At 36.5% G+C, this 22721-nt stretch overlaps 1 protein-coding gene across 9 annotated transcripts in view; it reads left to right on the top strand.

Moving 5' to 3' along the window:
- The window catches only part of LOC133520104 (polypyrimidine tract-binding protein 2), a 673469-nt gene that overhangs the window by 643822 nt on the left and 6926 nt on the right, over positions 1 to 22721 (top strand). For all 9 annotated transcript variants that reach the window (XM_061854416.1, XM_061854421.1, XM_061854419.1 and 6 more), the window contains 5 exons: positions 4737 to 4795; positions 19100 to 19259; positions 20529 to 20725; positions 21160 to 21193; positions 22499 to 22591. In XM_061854416.1, coding sequence (XP_061710400.1) covers positions 4737 to 4795; positions 19100 to 19259; positions 20529 to 20725; positions 21160 to 21193; positions 22499 to 22591 — 543 coding nt within the window. The remainder of the gene's footprint in view (positions 1 to 4736; positions 4796 to 19099; positions 19260 to 20528; positions 20726 to 21159; positions 21194 to 22498; positions 22592 to 22721) is intronic.

Genomic DNA, 22721 nt, shown 5'->3' with positions numbered 1-22721 from the left:
TTATAATTTAATTGATTCTTAAACCAAGATCCCTTTTGACTTATTGTTATAATTAGTTAAATAACTTCTGTAATCTCCTTTCATCTAAATTAAGCAGCGGAAGCATAAAAGTAAACTAATGGAAAAATTCTCGGGAAATTTTTGAGTTTGGAAATTCCAGTTTATCAAAAAATATTTGAAATGTGAAGCGAGACCCGTAACGTGTACTTTTGTTCAGAAAAGCTCATAACTTGTCGATATCACGACAGTTGCTCTTCTAATGCAGCATTTCCAATTTCCGCGTGGCCCTTGCCCCATCAGGGCGAGTCGTCCCATAGGAAGGGCGAGCTCAGGTGAGTAAGAGTTCTCTGATAAACCAGTGTACCTTCAGCTTAATATCCTTAACATTTAAACGTAACCGGAAATCCCGCTTATACTGGTTTACCGTAGCCCTTGCTCGCTAAGTTAATGGAATAATACTCCAGAGGTCGGAACGACAGAGCGATCATTTTCTTTTTTTAAACTCCGCTAAACATTCGTCATTGTCACCGTTTACGGTAACCGGGCATTTCCAAATCAAAACGAGTTTTACAAGCAACTGCATTATGGAACTAACTCAACGACAAGCCATCTTCAATATCCGTTTCGATATCCTAAATATTGTATTTACCTTTCCTTCCTGATGCAAATATTCTAAAATTCACAAGCGCACACACGGTACGAATAGAAGTATCTATATAATGTAGGTTCCAAAAGATATAAATCCTTGCTTCAATTATCCTGTCGCCGTGGAAGCAAATAAACCACGTCCAATTCAATACGTGGGTGCCTAAAGTTAAGTAACGTTATATGCTCCGACGAACGAGTCTTTTCGGCTAAGAATCTTTTTATTAGCTTTGTAACGTATACTTACAATAGAATTTCACTGAATGATTCCTATTTAGAAAGGTATTTGGTTACCCGAACGAGATCAAATTTAGGTAGGTATGAATTAGCAGTCAAAATACTCTGTTTATTTGCGTGACGAATACTTATTTTGGGAATTTCGGCCTCGTGAACCGTCAATCTACGGCAAATACGGCATGACGGTTTACCTACATTTGAGATTTAATATTTCACCCTTATTTGTATTTACACTTTCGACGTCACATCTCTAATCGGTCTGTTACTGGATTTATTTGAACAATTTTCTCATCAAAATTCTATTTGCGTTTTTCCCTATTCATGGTTCTTATAAAAAACATGAATTGCTGTTATTGATGATTTAGTTTTTCGGACATTCAATTCAATGAATTTATATGGATCCCTTGTTATTATAATAAATTCTCTGTAAAGCAGAAAACACGATGTTATAAATGATATAAATAACTACGAACTTATTACTTTGGCAACGAAAATTAATATGCGGATGCCAACGTTTGCATTTATAATATAAAGTAATAATATTTATATCACCCGGCATTCAAGTTAATAGGAATAGAGTGCAAACATAACGGACCGCCGCTTATGAAGACTAATTGAATAGCGGTTACGCCCTGTTAGCGCACGACCACGTCCTGGCCGGGCGCCGCCATCAAACGCGTTTCTAATCCCGAAACAAATCTCAATGAAGAGCGCAGAGTCGCCCTAATCCTACCCCACTTCCTTGCCCCCCTCCCGACCCCGATTGGCTTTATTAAGGTGTAGCAGACCGCTACAATTATTATGCGTACCCTGTTTGCGGTGTCGTGTCTATGTCGCCATAGGATTCCGGTAATTAAGGATTTGATCTGCGACGGATATCGTCTTTGCGGTCTCTTTGTTCGCACTAATAACATTCATGTTGATCACTATATTCTAATCCGTAAAGGAATCTGAGGGTGATTCAGTTAGTGAAACTTGAATTATTTTAGCGTAGCTTTACATAGTTATTGCGAAGACTCGGATGGCCCGAGAAGCGCTCTGCTTACCTGAAAAGGCTCTCAAATTGCAAGCGAAGACGCATTCGAGGTTGACAGGGCCGCTCGTTTCGGGAGACGTCGTGATTCAAGATATCAAATTATACAGTAATCGGCTGGCCGGAGGGCCATGCCCGCGCTTAATATTTACCGAGCGGAAGCCGCGCTACACAGCGAGATGTGGATTACGAAATTTTAATTTTAACCACAACTTCCATCTACTGTTTACGCAGGAATTGATGTTTAAATATTCCATAAAGTAATTGCGCGTTCCAGTTGAATTTTTGATGAAGCATTATGAAGCCGCTTGCAGATTGATTGAGACCATTTGAATATCTTGCGCGCAATCGGAGCCGCAAGCAGGGTTATTGAATTAGCACTCGAATGTTTCAGCCCGGACGAATAAACGCGAACAAGGGGTGACCGGCGACCACTTCACGAAACTTCTACTTTTATTGATGTTATTCGGCGCGCAGCCACCTTTTGTATCAAATATTCAAAGGCAAATTGTTTATGCTTCCCTTTGCCCCATGAATTCCAATCGGATTAATTTACCCATTAGAAATAATTGTTTTAAATGGGAGATTTCAAACTAGTGTTACGTTTATTCCGACGACTAAGCACACTCTTTGATGTTTAATGTTACTGAAAGGTAGTCAAGTGTTTGGTTGTACACGTACGAAATGTTTTGTTAACTATCATGCCGAGCGGTAAACACGCACGTTCCTCTATGATCCTTGAAAAGCCTTTTATATCCTTGAAAAGGAATAAGGAAAAGGCTCGTCTGTCCTGGGGGAACAAAGTTTCGTGTCGTATTCTCATACGGAGCAAATTCTCACTATTGAAACGGCATAGAGGTTCGTCTTATACAACTATGAGTGACTGATAAAACTTTCTTCGGATATACTGGATAACTAAACGATAAAGATAATCTAATAAGCATGCTTAAATAAAAAATCAAAGCTATTATATTCAATGACAAATTTACAAATACATTAGTTGACAAATATTATATTTTCATAATAAATTCTTTCTAAATAACGTTTCCTACTAAGGTTCACTTTATTTTCCATTGTCTTACATTTTTCCTTATTTACCGCGTAATTACATAAAAAACTCCAATTTACGACAATCCTTTTATGCATTCCATTTTAATGTAACATAATGGCCGACCAAAAGAAATACGGGGCCTTAAAGAGCATTTAACTATGTATGAAGGAGACAGGGCATTACTTTTAATTTACGCCGACATTTCTTACCTCCAGTGGTTACTGGTTATTCGTTCTTTATGTACTTTGGTGTAAGAAATTGTTGAAGGTGAGACGGGCCTAATAAATAATTTAACGAGTTCCCGACATCATCATAGCCGAAAATTTAACAATTTAAAATTCGGAAAGCTGTAAATTACTTTTTCTTATCTTTGCAAACCAACTTATAAACGGATGATCTGGTTTTAGATTAATCAAAATATTTTTTTTGTCAATATACGTCTTTTACATAAATATAAATTATTTAATATTTTAACTTGTATTTTAAAACTATATCCTAGAACTGATATGTATTTTAATTGATACTAAAAAGGTAGGTAATATTTTATTTAACAGATATAATGACGATGATTATGCGTGCTTCAGCATGTAATGAGACAAATAATGAGAATTTCAGGATTCACCTAATAATATTAGTAAAAGTCGCATAGCAAAAGTATGATACTACTAGTTACTTTTTATTAGTTTAATGGATCTGATAAATACATACCCCCTTATTGATAAAGCTTTACGAACCTCAATTTATGTTTTATCCCTTTCTTACAAATACATAAGTCAAAATGACAGATAAAGACAACACTGATACGTATTTATGTGGTACGAGCTTTGGAGCATTGGAGCAAGAATAGTTATTAACTACATATATTACCGGAGATGCCGCCTGACCGACGGTTCCTTAAAATGTGAATTTATGTGGACCCAACGGACGGCAATGATCGTCGGACTCATGCCTTAAATTAGGGGCTTAACGCTCATCCGCTCGCAATAAATACACCGTACGAGTGCCACCAACTACTCTTAAGACACTCCACTTATCGGAAAGAAAAAGATAGTATAAAAGTAGTAACTTAATGCTCTTACTATCTTCTGAAGTACGCGGCAAGCCTTGCCTCACGCATGTTTACGGCTATTTTCATCCTTAATGGTATTTTCCTCCGTTTAATTTTATTTTCGCCCGCCTTAGAATATCTTATTACAATATATCCAATATATTGACTTGTAGGGTAAACTAAATTCCGCCCGCGACATCCGCATCAAAGTTTCAACGCGTTTAAGCGGCGAGGCAATAAATTTATACGTACTCTAAGTTAATAATGAAAGTCGCATGGAAACTTGTTTGGGCGCATATTCGTTAAGTGTTTGACGAGGAGGTTGCACCTGCTACGGGGTTGCGCTAACTCTCAAGGGTTTTGTGCCATATTGGGCGCCAATTTTAACTTGCTTAAATCTTCCCAGATATGTGCTTAGACAAGTGCTTTCAGGAAAGTTTTAGTATTTCTAAAGTTTAAAGAAACACAAATGTGTTTTAGGTTTCAGTATTTTAATTATTTATGGTAGCCTTTCGCCTCGTTTTACTGGTATTGTTTTGAACTCTCGATACATTTCTCTTAATTTCATGCATAAACTACTATTTTCCTACTACTATTTTCTTATCTTCTATTTCCCTTCTGTCATGGTTTATTGAAATCATGTGTCATATTATAGGTATATCAGATGCCTTAATAACATGTTTTTAATAATTATATTTTAAATAAGGATAATTTTGTTACAGATTCATTCCAAGCCCTCATCCAATACCCAGACACCGTATCAGCGCAAACAGCAAAAACGGTAAGTACTCTATTTAACTGTTTGTGAAGTTGAACCATAAAACAAGAGTTGGTATTGGCGTCCTCAGTTTAATGACTTGCTTGAAAACTATCTGGAAATGAAGAGTTTTGGTCTTGGCTCTAACTGTTTAAGTGTTCTTTGATAGTTGTTATCCACCTTTAATAATTGTATTCAATGGTTTATATTTCAATTCGGGCAGTCAATATATTTTTTTTATACTACGTCGGTGGCAAACAAGCATACGGCCCGCCTGATCGTAAGCAGTCTCCGTAGCCTATGTACGCCTGCAACTCCAGAGGAATTACATGCGCGTTGCCGACCCTAAACCCGCCCCTCCCTCGTTGAGCTCTGGCAATTAGGTATTTATTTATAGATACTTTATTGACGATCCGCAAAAAATATACGCACTAAAATACCTATTAATACGATAAATCTTATAAATATAGAATCAAAAACATACAAGTAATTAAACTCACGGAGACAAATCGTAGATGTTTTATATTCCAATCAAAAAAATTAACATCTGCCTCAAAGTTTTACCGTAGTAATTTGCCATAGTAAACACGGCTTATCAGAAACGTAATAACGTGAACTTTATAGCCAACTTCTTGTAACAATGGCTTTCCAACAATGCTCGAAACCGAGTTTTAATGCAGGTACTTTGTGTGTATTTAGCAACAATAATATCGGTCGGCCGCGTCACCCACAATGGTCGGTTCGCCGGCTGGGACATCATTTTTCTCCACCCAACTTTTCCCATTCGCTATTCATTTGCGTTAGAAGTTGCGCGTACCGTCGCCTACTGCAGCGACTGTTTTAACTTTATTCCTGATGCAGCGTTCAGAGCAAATTAAATTTCGTTTTGCGGCTTCCGCAAACTCGCTTTACGAGTATAATTATTGAGTTTTTGTTTTTTCTCTGTTATGAATCTGTGCTCAAATAACTTTCGTTTAAACCGATAGGAACGGCAGAATTTAAATTTACGTAATATTAATGTACCCCATATTTCATTGTTCACGATGAAGCACAATGGAAACTTTGGCGAGCAAATATTCTCCGACATCAGCGTGTTTAACTGTAATACCTCTTACGTGGCGTACGCTGCTAATGAATTCTACAATAGTGAGTCGACTATCGGCTAATTAGTTGCTCTTTACGCTCAATTTTCACGAAGCTCGGAGCGTTTGGTGCAATTAACTAACTACAAGCGTACTTTGTATACATGATGACTTGGGTTTCTTGATAAAGAAAAATGTCACTTTTATTTTATTTTATTTTATCATACAAATCTGTAAGAGAGTCAGTAAGTAAACTTTATTGGATGTATTTGGGGATAACATTACATTTTCATTAGCTAGGTACCTTTAAAGATTTCGCAGTCTAGAGCAAATAACCTGTTAATACTACTTTGATAGGAAGTGAGGTTAAAAAGCAAAAAGAGAGAATTACTAAAAAAAACATATTAGGACTTGGTCGTCTATAAAAAGGTACTTACAGCATCATAAAATTTTCCATTTACTTTTTTTAAATAAATAATGTGTTTTCTATTTCCTATATGTACACGGAATCGAAAAAAAAATGATAGTAAATCCCACGCTCTAAAAGCATTCAGCTTATTACTTGACCGCCAGATTAGTGGCCACAAACGAGGAAACCTCTCGTGAAATTGAGATATCACTGCCGGAGCCGAGTGGTGAAAACTTAGCAACGCTAAGCCCCATCAACTCGCCGATTGGCGTCCGGGACGAGAACACTAGGTCTCTTCAACGCGTGTGGATAGTGATAGTAAAATAAGTCGAACTACCTACGAAAATAGTATTTTATACAATCGTGATATGATAGAGAGCTTTTCAGTCGAGTACTGTGTTTAGGCAACGAAGCTTGCTAAGTTGCTAAGTACTAGATTGAAAAGTTTGACTATATCACTATTGTATACAATAATTTTCTACGAGTCATCTAAAACAACACTTTTTTACTATAAAATCTAAATAATTAATTAAAATTGATAAGTACATATCTCAGTAGACAAAAATGTAGTATAAACGACATTAACGCGCGAAGTCCCCTGTTTAGTCTTTTGTAAGGGAGCGCGGTGGCACGTGTTTGGTCATTTTTTTTTTTATAGTTGACTACAGCGTATCAAAATGAATATTATAGTTAAGTATGGCTATGGTGACCACCGTTACTGATTGTTAAGTATGTTAGATATGCTACTTTTATATAAGATGTAGTGTTTCAGGCTTGGGAAGAAAATATATTAATACATGAGTATTTACAACTTAGAGACGATCTTTTTTACAAGTTAAATTACACTTTGTAACAATTGAGAAGAAGCAGTGGTATTTTAATGAATTCTACTATAACTAGCAAGTAACTTTGTTTACCATTAGGTATCGTGAATAAGTAACGTCATACGTAGGTATTTAATATTCAACATACTCGAAAATATACACGAAATGCAAAGGAAAACATGTAAGGGATACCTTTGAAACACAGATGACATATTCGCATATATTGAACCGACAACTTTAAATACATTACTACTACGAAATTATTCTAGCTAAGTGCTTTCGCACTTACAAGCAGATGATATGCAGATCAGATGGAAATTAGAAACCGCTCCGTTTGAGCGACTAGAACAAGAACGCGTCAATGCCATTAATGGGCAAATTTAAAAGTAGTTTATGTTCTTCCTCACACAAAAACTGTAGTAACTAAGTAGTTGAGGTGTGCCAAATACGAACTAAAAGACAAATGTTTAATTTACACATGATCATTCAATAATTGCCATTAGCTTTTACGTAAAAAAATTACTTGTTGTAAAACATCTCGGCTTTAGATTGCATAACTAGTTGAAAAATAAAACAAGAAATCTACGTTTTTGAATTAGTTATTTTATTCTCTCACACATTTTGCCTTAAAACACAGAGTTATTAAACATGTGTACAAAAAAAGGTCAACATCATTTCCAACTAAATATTATTCCTACATACATAGCAAACGCAATATTTGCATTGCAACTTCACCGCTACTGGCTCGTTTGTGCAACTAACATGAGAGCAGAGACGACGTTCGCCACAAACTTAGTACATACGCGTACGGGTATGTCGCAAATGATTCGCACAATAAACACTGGTTCCTATCAAGACTAGTTTTAGCGTAGGTCAATTAATATTTTCACCTGGATTTACTATTGATCCGTAGGATATAAAAGAAAGGGTGTAATTTGCTAAGCTGTTTGTAAAATAAAACAATTACTTAAAAGGTGTTATTTACTTAAGACGCATCAAACCAGTAAAACTTACGTTAAAATCTGTTTAAAGTTCATGGGGTGAAAAAACACATGCGGACATACGAGTATTTGCACACAACGAAAAACATTACTGTGTTGCAGGAAAATTAACCGAATAATTTAGTTTGTCATAACCGGTTTTACCTGCGGTAGCAACTACCACTACCGACATCCTCAGTCCACCTGAGGCCATCAGGTCGCGTACTTTTCTCGAATGAAATTAAAACGTCTCGCAGTGTAAGTGGCAGGAGCAAGAGGTACAAAGTGAAGTGAAGCCGGATAGTGCTCCAACCACAAAGAGTACAGTCGGAGCGCCCGATCTCTCCTTCTATGATCCTTGACATAAATCTCTAACCTCGCCATCAAATCTTTTCAGAGGGCGGCTTATGTGCCCAGACACGAAATGTACGCTCTTAATGCGTTAGATGCTATATAGCCCGGGTCCCTCTTGGTACACTCGAAGAGAAAAACTCTACAACTAATTCGTTTAATTGAGTTTATGTTGGAGTAAACGAGACGTAAATACTGCGGAGCACGGATGCCAAACGTGGAAAATTTAATTTATACTTACAGCAATAAAGTGTTATTTGAACTAAAAGTTATTTAGAAAATATGAGCTGCCTTATGCGTATTTAACACATTGAGTGCCGAGAAGAGAACCCGCTCGGCGGGCGCTCGGTTCGTAGTAGGTTTCCTCTAAAAGCGGGAAAACGCTAGAATCGGCTACGAGTGTAGCGCTACGAAAACGTTGGCAGTGAATGCGTTAAATAAATCTAATTTTATAAATGCATCCGCTTTTCTAGCGAAAATTTTATGGGGCTTTTAAGTATTTATTTTATTGTTGATGCCTGGTTCAATAAAGTAAAATTTTAACTGTCGATTTTAAAAAATGTGGATATTTGGAGACTGAGACTAAATTAATGGATTTTTTATGGGATTTATTACATTTGGTAGGTAGGTTTATAGTTTTCGTTGAAAGATAGAAATACTCGCATGTTATGTATTGTTTTAGCGACTGTACCTGCTGGTAAAATAATCACGAGACTCGGATTTGGGATGCAACATGTTTTGTTATGAACCATCCGAGCATAATATTTTCCTACGAGCTTTTTTACCAGTTATTTCATACTTGTTTCGTTATGGATGCAATTTTATTTTAACTTTTGGATTATAGAGCGGGAGCAAAATGTGCATGCTTAAAATTAAAATTAAGATCTTTTATACATTCATTTGTCAAAGTAAAATGTGTTATCAGTTAGAATTCATAGGGTTTATTTACCATAGACTTATTTATAAAACTATAAACTATTCGATTTTAACTCTTCATATTTATTATAACACTACAATTTATATCTTTCACTGATTTATAATGCGATTTCGTTTAAAAAGTCAGGATTATTTGCAGCGTAGAAACACATTACTAAAACAATATAGTTTTGATAAAACATACGTAATCGTATTTATTTTACATGACACTAAGTTATTTTAGAAAACGAATTTTAGTTTAAAACATGGTTAGAAGTGGTCACACAAAACCCATTAGTTAGTCAGGCCCTTCCTGTTAATCATGCTCCATCAATAAGTTATGATGGATAACACTGCGATTCCATGGAGCCGTTGGTAATGGTCTGCGTTGTCTGTGACGATCGCTCATAATCGTGGGCTGGGAGTTGTTCATAGATAGCAATTGATTTGTTGATATATACCGGACGGGGTACCCGGATTTAAGAGGCTTACTTAAGCATACAGGTAAATGTGTGAGTGTATGGGAGTAGTAAAAGCGCTTAGGGAAAAGTGTACTCGGCAAAATGGAATCTCGACCCACCAACCCACCATAGGACTAGTGTTAAGTTATAAACTAAATTGCGAGTTTTTTACTTTATTGAATTTGACACTGCTTCATGGTGAGTCAGGTTAATGAGGTTACTTGCTTTGTGTTATCCATTATATGAACATCATCTAATGGACAAAGATGTCATGTCAAGCTATCCACGATTCGAACTGTCAGAGCGATATTAATCTCCGTTTGCACATTTCGTATTTCTTAGTCGAGAAGTAAACGTCGCGAGATTTCTTTGTCGCCGCGCTTCGTGAAATCCGAGACGGCGTTTATCGACTCAAGGTGCGGCCTTTGTTTACATTTTAAAATTGCACTTTGCACTGCGGCGTCTAACCGCCTTTGTGTCAACACGGGAACGTATTCAAAGTATTCAAACAATGTAACCGTCAAAAAAGTCGTCACCAAGCGACGCCGCTATCTGTAGCGAATATTTTTAACGTTTCAACGATTCACTCTTTTGAACTCCGCGTAGAAGTTTCAGTTGGATTTACTTTGTACAAAGTATTACCTTGCAACATTTTTGCTAGTTGTCAAAGTGTCTTTGAAAGGCAATAGCTGGCAACTATCAGTTGACTTCTGAGCCACGGGTAACTACGTTTGCCTTCGTATTTCCAGACGTAGCTGTAAATTGTTATCAAGACGATGCCATTGTTTCGACTTTAAAATCTTTAAATTTATAATTGTTGCGATACATACATACAGTGGAAACTGGATAAGTGGAATCGCAAGGGACCAGCTGTTTAGTTCCGCATAGATATCCAGGTTTTCCATTTATCCAGTTTTCCACTTAACCAGGATCAAATAAAACGTTTTCTCACTTACAGAGGCTCTCGCTAACAGAGGTTGTGGATGCTACTAATGTCGCTTATAGAGGTCACGTATAGTATGTTCACATAAAAGATCAAGACAAACAAGATCAAGATAATCATCTTTTATTAAATATGTATGTATGTAGATATGTATTAGGTTACAAAAAATAGGTATGTAATCCTGACTTTAAAAAAAGCAATACTGTAAATAATACACAGTACTCGTATACAAAAATAATATCTGTTCTTTGTTATGAAGTAAATATTTAAACAAAATCACTCCTAATATTTATTTATGCAAGAAAAACCAGTATGGTTAAATAAATCAATGTACCGATTGTACTTTAATGAAAAAATCCGTCATTTTGGTTTGTTGACCTGAGTCACAATTTACCACATTTCTTTCAATATCGAGAATATTGTCTGTCACTGATATCTTCACGCGACTTCCCACTTTCATAGTCTGTTATAATTTTTAATTTATCCCGAAGAGATAAACACTTGATTTTGCGCTTATTAGGCATTGCTTAACTAACAGCACGGCACCGCACCAAGACTAAAAGAACCAAACTGAACGATGTGTGTTCTCATACAAAATTCGTAGTTAAAACGCGAACCTCCTTGTGGCGGTTTATTAAAATACAAATTTTATAATGCCGAGCTATTCCACTCATAGAGGTTTCGGAGACGGCTGCTTCCAGTTACAGAGGTAAAAATAAGAAATTTTCGAAAAAATTGATTCCGCTTATAGAGGTCCCAAAATTCCACGTATAAAGGTAATTCGTTGCCAAAGGACTGGCACCGAGAACTTGGGTCTACTTAAAGAGGTTTTCCACTGTATTAACAATATTATATAACAACAGTTAGGTGCTAGAGTTCCAAGATAAAATTAAGAGGATCGGAGTTTCCACCCTATTCGACTGCGGATAATATTTCCTGGTAAAGTTGCATGTAATATTTTCTACAACAGCAAAATAACTTTTTTCACTTTTCTATTGATTACAGAATTTTGGCTTGAGCATGCCACTCTTTTAAATCAAAATACACAATAAATCAAGTAAATAATGGTTATCAAAAAAGATATTCTTTTGGTGTAGAAAAGCGTATAAAAGTCACTCTAGGTGCCATCAACCAGACTCAGTGCTTGCAAATGTAGACCTCGGTACTCTGAAACACGCCCAAAATGAATAAAAATACGTGAGCCTTAAAACATCTCAAACATTCGTTTCATGTATGTATACTATGAATATCTATGTCAAATTTTATATAGAGCAGGAGTTATGCCACGCACGTCAATCACGGTAGGTTAGATTTCAGTTGCATAGCTATTTGTTACGTGTTCCGCTTATAGTCATCGTCTATCCCATGAAAACCTCGTAAAATCCCGTCTAGGCTCAGTTACCGTCTGCCGTAAAAAGTAGTGAGATCTCATGTAAAGCCAAGTCTGCCAATGTCCCTACCCTTTATAGAATTTTACGACTGCACAAATACACAAATCGAAGACAAAGAATTGAATGGAGTCTAAAATAAATCCATTACCCACACAGTATGGGTACTTACTATAGATGGTGATTGCTTACCTGTCATGTACCTATGTGCTCTTTAGCAATAAGACCGCCGGTTGTCTACCATAGTCTAAGTTGTGTGCTTAATTTGTATATTTGTATTGTATTGTACCAACTCTATATATTTGAGTACGTTAGCTATTCCATGCGTAAAATATTTTCTGAACAATCATCGAACCATCAATGCACAATGTATACACTGCAGGTGTACAACCCGTTTAAGTTCAGCGCAAAGACGGGCAAACTTCATTGAAATTTCAAGCTATCCAACAAACAGTGACCAACCCGGGAGCAAGGTTCAAGTCCCGTTTAAAATTGCACGTACCGTCGCCCTCCCCTGTTGGCCTGGACTGACTGTGTCAACAATGCCTTAGCTGCACTCTGCATCCACCTAGTTACGTGTCAAACATTGTTTAGCGTTTGTTTTGTTAGTGTTTTGTGGCCGGAGTGTTTACCTTAATCACGACGCCTACTAAAGTGCGAAGATTTAAATTTTTAGTCTTTGAGGTAATGTAGTTATTTTAGTTTGAGAGGTGCTTTTGTTTCAACCCACGTGGTGGATTTTTTTTATATAGTACAAGATTTTCGATTTGATATTATTTACATTTCCTATCGACCGTTTCCACGACTATGGGCCCTGCATTCGTAAATGTTCAACAGGGAATTAACAATTTTACACACATTGCTTGTGGGACTAATGCCGCTGCGGCAAAAATGTTGTCATTTGTTCACTACGTAATGCAAAGTGAAGTAAAGCCCGACCAGAAATATATGATCATTGTCAAGAGGGTCGCTGTTGTGTCTCATGTGTAGGGTGACAGTTCAGTTTAGTATGAAAAATTTAGTTCCAATAAAACTCCGCAATATGGCGCGTGATCATATATTACTGGTTAGGCTTTATAAGAAAGTCTTCAACGAAATTTCAAGGGCAGAGAAAAATGAAAGCGCAAAGTGCCATTCAGATTATACGCACTAGGTGGCGCTTTGAAGTACTTCAAATGAAACAAGTACCTACTTAGGTACCCCCATTTTCATAATGTCGGCAAACCTCACACCCACAACCACACAACCTATCAAAGACCTGTCCTATGTCCTATTCTCTCTGTAATGGTACATTGGCAGTTTTCAACCCCAATGTCAACGATGCCAACATGACACCGCAAATCACACAAACGTTCATTTAAAAGATGGCTCATTAAGTAAACTGAATGTGGCGAGTGGGCGCGGTTTTTGGGCGATCGTCACTATCTGTCACCACAATTAAGGGTAACCTCGGGTATTAATTACAGTGTCTAATGGAGCGAACGTGGTTTAACCGGTGACGCGTCCTCGAATGTGTACATACCCTAATTGCGATGATACCTTAGTCGCATTTACCGGTTCATCTATATTGTATTCCAATTATTAGGATTTAAGATCGCGTTCATATTCACGTCAGGATTAAACTTTGAGTTCGGAATAATTAGGATTTCGTTACGGAATGCCTTATGAAGAGCAAATATTATTCTGATTAATATTATTTAACCCAAAGAAATGAACTGCTTATGATAGAGTAAATATTATATGTACTTGTTATAGTCTGACTCGTAAGCTCAAAGTACAGTCCCAACCGAAAAAAAAAACATCTAACTGAATGAATGAATGGTAAGTCAGGTGTCATTTTACCCACACTTTTTCCTAATCCGTAGTTTTAGTGACCCATTTTGTAGTTTTAGAAAAACCGGACAAGTGCGAGTCGGACTCGACCACCGAGGGTTCCGTACTTTTTATATTTGTTGTTATAGCGGCAACAGAAATACCTATATATCATCTGTGAAAATATCAACTGTCTATCACGGTTCATGAGATAAAGCCTGATGACAGGCGGATAGACAGACAGACAAAGGGATGGATAGCGGAGTCTTAGTAATAGGGTCCCGTTTTACCCTTTGGGTAAACGGTTGAAGTTACAACGAAACTGTCAATCAACAATATATTCTTTAATACATTCTGTACAATAAATGCATTTTTAGTACGTGGCTAGGCATAATATTTTTCAAAATATGCGTGGTGCAAATGTTAAGCGATTATGTCCTGCCACCTGAGTAACACAAACCAAGCATGAACGGCTTTATATGTCAAGAGACAGGCTATGGACGAGCTATGACTATAAAAGAGTTCTAAATGTTTAATTACAATACTTCGCTTGACAAATAAAACTACTTTTGCTGGACCGATATCTCCCACGTCACTGATAGCGTCGTACCGTACGGTTGAAAACCATATCTAGTCAAAGATTGGGCCTAACATATATAGAAAACTATTGTGAAAATTTAATGGCTAATAATTTGTTAGTGTAAAGTTATGTTGTAATTTTAACTATTTTTTTAAAAACAATGAAAAACGGGAACATTTAACACAAAAGTGGGGTTAAGGGGGGAAGCATCTACATATGGAAAGTGTCAGGTGTTTGGAAACAATCAGGGAAATTAGCCGGACTACCTATGAAGTGCAAACATTCAATATTTAAATATTCTATGAAATAATACATACGATAAAATAATATTTTTTCTAGAAAATATATGTTTGCCATCACAGGACCGGTTAAAAGTTAAATAGTTTTTATAGACTTCGTCAGTGTTTGTAAACACTTAGCGTTAAGACCATTCGATAAGCGACCTTTTATCCGCGGCTAATTGGGCGAGCTCAACGGCTCAAATGCTCCGCTCAAGTCTACTGCTTACCACTTGGACATTCAACAATGTTAACATAATCAATTGAACTATTCTCAGCTTTTATATTACTCCCGGAGTTTCAATTCGGACTTTTAACGGCTTGCAGCGGCGTTTAAACTTTTAAACTGCTTAGATAGCAAATGTTTAATGGACTTAAAATTTTACCGCGAATTTGCTGTGGAGGAATCTGATGAAAATTCTCATCTCAGTTGTCTATGTGTATTTGGTATGTTGTTGTTTTTTAATAAGTGTTGTTAAAATCTGCGGGAATATTTAACTTAATATTATATTATTCAAGCATTTGAAAAGAAATTTCGAGCATACGATATCTTTTGTAGAAAATATGGCTGCACCTAGGTATTTTCATAACGCGCCCCGTAAGTCTAAGCGCTTCGAGCAAGCATCCCGGAATTCGGCTTGTTTTCATTATAATTTCTCAACGTCATCTACAGACAAAAAATGAAATAGTTGCATTTCGGGGTTCGTGTAATCCGTTGCAACGAGAACAGACTGGGCTATGCGGCTCTTATAAATATTAAACGCGGAAAGACCCCAACAAAAACGTTTATCTGGTCTTCATGGAAAAACCGCCAGAATTAGCGACGGGGGGTGGATTAAGGCGGTCCGCACTTAATCCTTCACTAAGAAGGCTTTGCTTAAACGAGTTCTAACGAGCTGAAGATAAAACAATTAGTGGGAGCGTGATTAAGAGATACGGAGGACACTTGTTACGTCTTGCCGTTTGATTCTGATAGCTTGCGCTTTGACGTCTGCTGGCAATTGGATAAAACCTGGAGTAAGGCTCTGTACCGCGTTATTTAAAGTGCGTATACAACCTGCTTATTGCGCTAAGCATGTTCTAGTAGTTATCCCAGGAAATAAAGCATAAAGCGAAGCATGTATTTTTCTTCCGCCATAAAACCACTTTGAAATGTATGGTAGGAAAGTGTACGTACGAAATGTTTAAATGCAAGTCAACGGACAAAATTCCAAGCTTTTTTACAGTGATTTCGATCTGACGCCCTATTACGCAATAAAGGATCCCAATATCAAATCGGGCGTAGCGTTTGTCGTTTTATCGTCTTGTCACTCTCCTAATATTTTTTTTACTTCAATTACGAGTCCCTCCGCGAACGCAAATAATCGTTTCAGAAGATTAAATGAAATTCTCGAGAATATACCCGGAACTCTAGGGTTACCAGAAGTCAGGGTTTTTTCTTGACATTTCAGATATTAGGTATAGGTAGTCGGAGTTGTAAAATATCAAGAATTTAATTTAATTTTTTGCTATATTTTCCTGTATTAAACCGAGATTGGAACAAGGAGTCAACTTAAACATTTTAAGTTTATATAAATGAAAAGGTTTCGACTTAGGTCATAGCCAAGGATTTCCATTAAAAATTCGGGATTTGGTTAGGATTTAACAAAATTGTAACTGGTAACCCTGAGCGGAGTAGACTGGGCGTGCCATAAAACCCGGCGCACCAGGAACTCCCACATAGTTAAAATATAGGAGTTTTATAACGGTCCGGCTTATTAAAATTTATGAAACAATCTGAAAGTGTGTTACCGTAATACCAACTCTAATAAGAGTGGATAAATTTAGTTTCTTCTTTTTGCGGAATTATAATGTGCCCGTGTAAAACATCACAATTTAATCCACTGCATAGGTACTTGACGTTTTCTTGTTTGTAAAAAGTAATTGGGGTAATAATACATAATACACTCAAAATACAACTTGGGGTTTCCATTTATTTATTGACATTACGCTTGTCCTTAAATATTGTCTACTAATTGTAACTAATAACTAATTGTAATTAAATATTTTCTACTAATTTAATTAATGTTGGGAGCCTGTGTTGTTCTCTAAAAAACTGAAATTCATCAGAATCGTTAGACGCGAACAACGAAACAAGCTGGAAGACAGGCACTTTAGTATTTTTAATTTTGGATTTTGTGACGATAAACAAGGAAATGTTTATAACTTTGGGTTTCAGAAATTACTGCAATCAAATTGCATTCAAATTGGTTTTCCTTAAAATCTACTGAAAGGTACTTATGCAAAGCGACATAGATATTAGAATTTTAAATTAATTACTCGCTACGTTCCCTCTCCGAGCGTTTTCTCTTTTGCGAAACGGTATTCGTATTTGGGCCGTATTCAGAAACAAAATATCAATACCGGTTCAGTTTTAACATTTGTGCGTTGCGCTCATACGCGTAGGCTCATGCTCTAGAGCGAGCAAGGGCACGCAATCAATTCGTTTAATATATATCATTTTGATGTCAAATGCTTATTCGCGAATAAGACCCCTGTGGGGGCCAAAACTAATTACGTATCGAAGCGATCTTCTTCCACACTTTCTTACGTGCCTTTCACATTTCCATATAAGTTGAGCTTTAAACGAGCCAATCTATTCACGTCTATACATCAGGGGGTCGCATTTGCATATAGAACAGAAATTTATTAAATCTAAAGCCAATATTCAGCGTTCCAACATCGACATTGAACTTTTTGCTACTCGGTTGCGTCTCTGATATCGTAAGCAATGGTTTAAATGAAATCGTAAAGGAACTTTCTATTCTTTAAAGAGATTTACAGCCGTATTCTGGATTTAGTGATAGATTATAAATTAGATCTGGATTAGTAATGGATCTGATCTGTCAGTGTCAATATTGATGTTTTTGGTTGAAGACCTTAATACCTCATGACCTGTTGTTAATATCATTCTGAATTTATTCCTGTTATTCCTTTTAATGTTTTGAATGAATCCGGCCTTTTGACGTTTTGTTTGCTAATGGTTTTTAAAATGGTCATTGTTTTTCTTAATTTTTAAAAGTAAGCTTTGTTCTCATTTTATTTAAAAAAAAAAACAAATACCGAGATGCCCGCCGTTAACTGTCAAGACTCATTTGACAAGTGACGGTTCAGAAACCGCCGGCGATATATTTTTTCCCTTGAGAGTGAAACAATTAAAAACTTTTCATTTTTAATTCATTACTTAAAAAGCATTTTTAAAGGTTGTCTAAAAACTCTTAATTAATGTTTCGTCTGTAAATATGTCAGAAATATATTTCAGTTAAAGTACTTAAGCTGGCCATACACACTAGGGTGTACCTGCACAGTTCAACTGCACAGGTATAGCTGTATAGGAAACTGCACAGTCGGATGCCACACACGCTTCATTTACCTGTGCAGTTGATAAAACTGTGCATGTATACCCTAGTGTGTCCACCAGCTTTAGTCTGTTCTGTCTTTGTGTAAAATTTCAAATGATGCAGTCTGACATAATTTAGTCTGAATGCCACAACTTATTAGGTACCGCATACTTAATTTTATTAGCATCAAAAATAACTCCACAGAAGTAAGCGTGCAGTTTTTATCAGGCTCTCTTTAATTGTTAGTTATAATAGAATTATCTAATGTAGCATGCTCAATACTTATAATTTACTCCAAAAAATTTACCGCAAATGTACCCGATCTGGAACCACAAGCTTACTTCTGCGACGTTCTTTGTAATGTTAAAAAAAACTAAGTATGAAGTGGATTTATCTCACAACCAAAATTTTACAAAAAAATCGAAATTCGAGGTATAAAACGAACTTACGCTATATTATTGCATTATACGAGTACTATACAACACATAGGTAACATGCCACTGGACCCGAGACCGTAACGTCACCCGTAATGGATTGTGTATATCTGCATTTTAATTAATTTTCTTTTCTATCGTTCTGGTGTTATCAGCGCAGTGCAGGCGTTGTGGAACAAACAAATAACTGTTGCGCCCGGCACGGAACAATTTAGACTCTAGCTTTTTCTAAAGTTTTTTCCAGTTGTTTATCTAACTACAAAGAGGTGATGGGTCCAGATCTTATAATACAAAAATTTATATTAAAATTTAAATGTGCCTATAACAGATACTAATTATGAAATGCCTGTCTCGGTTTCGAAAGTTGACAACATATCCCCACTTTGTTGTCAAAAAAACATTTACTGACGAAAAGGAGACAAATTAACAGTTTTTTTAAGGCACGATTTACCTCATACATGAGCTTTAAAAAATTTTGTATTTGTCCACAGGCCCTAGACGGACAAAACATTTACAATGGATGCTGCACTCTCCGCATCGACTATTCAAAGATGACCTGCCTTAATGTCAAATACAACAATGATAAGTCCCGGGATTACACCAACCCCACGTTGCCGTCCGGCGACGGCGACGCCCACCAGCTGTTGACCAGTGAGTTGATGCCTCTGCGGGCTCGAGTCGCTCTGGCCCTCGCTTCCAGGATGAGTTAGTCCACTACTACTCTGAGCACCAGGACGCTTCGAACACCGCTCAAGTTTCGCTCACACACCTATCTAGACTCTTGTAGTTTAAGCAAAGTGCATCCCATGTTCTGGTTCTGCATCTAAAGTTACTTTTCAATTTTTGGAACTTTTTGAAAGCAGATGTAAACGGTTATATGCTCTAACATAGGGTTTTAAATGGAAACCGCATAGTGGAAGGTTTAAATAGGTATTTAAACGGTTATTTGTCGCTTCTGTGTCTGGCTTTATTTTGATACAACCCGAAAACAAAATTGAAAGCGATATGCGAGTATGTTTCAAAGGTAAACAGGCCCCACTAACTCTCTGGTTACAGACGGGACATAAAATATGTTAATATTTAACCTGTGTATGACCCAAAAGCTATTTGAATAGCTATAACTGGCTACATCTGCGTGAATTGTATCGAATTTGAAGTCACACGGTGACTATCAAATTACTTGCGTGTTTTTCTAAGCGAACTTGTTTTTATAATTATTATCGGTTGTTGCTCATATTATATACTGTGGACTAATATCCTCCTCTGTAAAATCTTAAATTATACTATAAAATTTTGGTAATTACTTATAAAAAAAATATAATGAGTATTACATTGAACTGATAAACAAATTATATAATACCACACAAAGAATTTGAAGCATATAAGAACAGTACGATTTCGTAAATATAATATTGATCTACTCGTATAATAAGCAAACAACAGTCCTATTTTCCGCATTCGAATTTGTGTTAGCTCTTTTCTTGTTTATTATTCATATTTCAATGTTCAATATTCCCACAGTGACTAATAACTTCTCATGAATCCACATTACACCATAGAGGATTGTAATATGTGAGGATCATTTCGACATTGTGAGTTTTGTTATTACGTCGTGGAATAAAATGGTACCAATTTCTTTATTCTTTACACAAAGGAAAAAATACGCTCCCAAGTAATACACTTACGGTTAAATAAGAAATCAAATAATATTCTTTATTAGTCATGCTGTTCCGTATTCTGGAGTCAGAGGCTGAATGTTGGTTTTGATACATCTAATTTATTTAGTAGCCTTATTTAAGATATGTTTTCTTGAATACAGTTTATCTTGACATTTTTATTAAAACCGCTGAATAGTATTTCGTCGCATATCTCTATGTCGAGGTTGACCTTGTCAATTATAAACTAGAGATTTCGATTTAGGTGGTGGCGTACTTGCTCCGCCGTTCCTTGGGCTCGGCTCCGGCCTGGCGTCCCCGTACGGCGTGGGCGTGGGCGGTGTCGGGCTGCCGGCGTTCGGCGCGCTCACGCTGACGCCCGCGTCGCCCGCGCTGCGCGCCCTCGCCGCGCCGCCGCTACCTCTTGCCACTGTGCTACTCGTCTCCAATCTTAACGAAGAGGTTCGTATCTACTCCTAAACATTAACACTTACATCCGTAAACAAATACTACGGAAATCGTAAACATCGAACTAGAAAACGAAATTTATTTTATATTAAGTTTTGACATTGGCCCCATATCAGAAAAACTTTTTTGTTTTCAAAATTCCTACATCAAAATATGTAGTTTTCTGTTTATTGGCGAATTTACATATTAATTATGCTAACACAATAGCCATTAACGTCTCCCGCACATTTAATATGGGTTCAAGAGTCCGGTTGACACAAAGCACTAATGCATCCACTAATAAGGCGGCGTTATAGGCTATTGTACTTATAAGTATATTCTATTTAAACTTCTTTAAAATAAGTTGCTAATTTATTCATAGATATTATGATGTCAAACATCTTTTATGACTTTATAATACTGTCTCTTTCTCTCTCCTATTGTTTTAGATGGTCACGCCTGACGCTCTCTTTACCCTTTTCGGTACGTGTGCACATATACATTCCATAATTTGGCTCAGGACTATGCACTTCTATTTCCCAAAAAGTATTCTTTCTTAAAATTATTTTACCCTAATATTGGCCGTTTTTTCGAAAGATCTCTCTTTAGACGGGAATTTTCTTAAAAATGGCAGTAAATAATGTTTACAAAAATAAATAAGTAAACATTAGGAGAGTACACTTTTGAGAAAATGTACATCATAGTCCTGAGCTCATGATTTATATTAAAACAATAATACTGGTCCCAAGCCCTGTCGCCTGGAAGACAAATTGTCAGCTAACATTCTCGACTTCTGTACTGATAACCGCATCCGGCGACCTTTGCCGAAGCTTCGCTTATAACACTTTTGAACCTGAAACGCTTTATTAACTTACATGACAATTTGTGTTTCAGACATCCTAGTAGCTAAGTTAGATGTTTGCCCCGTGTTGTCTTTTTTTTTATCCGTCTACCATAATGTCAGTTCCAGTTTTCTGTATGTAAATTGCAATTCATTGTTCAGCATTCAGTCATGTGTGCAATAAGCACATATTCCTTAGTTACATGACACGAAGAATTAATTCCAGTTTGAATGGATTCACGTCGACATGATATTCGAAGGCGATATTCTGTAATAAGAAATAAATTATTCGTTTGATTGTTGGTAGTAATTGCTCCGTTCTGAAAGCCGATTACCCAGGCTAATAACTTACGTACAGAACTTCTATTTGAAACGGGAAAAACGCAATGTATACGATACATCCATATTACGTTCCATCTCAGTATCAAATATAAGGATGAGAGAGAAACATTGAACGTTTCGGATAGATGTTCCGCTGAATTATTAATCAGACGCTTACCGTGACCAAATTAGAGCTTGGATTTGTTTCTTCTTTATCATTTTTCCGCTGTCCCGTTTCACAACAGATTTTATGTATACAAAGCAGTGTAGATCTGTGTTTATTTTCAAGTAAATTTATAGTTTTACTTTTTGTTTCTAAAATATCAAATATCATAGCTCTCTTGCTTTCAGACCTAAGTACGCCTGTTTATAATATAATATTCCCTATTGATAAATGTGAATCCAACATCTTCTCATAGTTATAGTGCCTTAACTAGTCCGTAACAGACAACACTTTGGGTTATAAAATACTGCGGGCAAGTTCTGGCAAAGCAAACCTTCCTTCATTAAGATTAGATACATTTACGCAAGGAAGAAGGAATTGCTAAAAATTGACCGTTTTAACTAAACGATAACACCCAGAAGTTCGCACGTTGTTCCGTTCACGAGATGTTTTCTTTATGTAGGCGTGTACGGCGATGTGCAGCGAGTGAAGATACTCTACAATAAGAAGGATTCTGCTCTCATTCAAATGGCTGAGCCACATCAGGCTCATCTAGGTAAGGCATTAGTCACTATATTTACAAAAGACCATCCGTTGTTAAAAATATTTATCTATTCGATAAAAAAAGTTACAATGAAAGATCTCGCAAGAAGCAATAAGTTTTATTTTTAAATTCAGTAAAATAT

This window comes from Cydia pomonella, chromosome 7 (assembly GCF_033807575.1).
Source record: "Cydia pomonella isolate Wapato2018A chromosome 7, ilCydPomo1, whole genome shotgun sequence".
Lineage (NCBI taxonomy): Eukaryota > Metazoa > Arthropoda > Insecta > Lepidoptera > Tortricidae > Cydia > Cydia pomonella.
The sequence above is the reverse complement of the archived record's forward strand: the minus strand, read 5'-3'. Positions and strand labels throughout refer to the sequence as shown.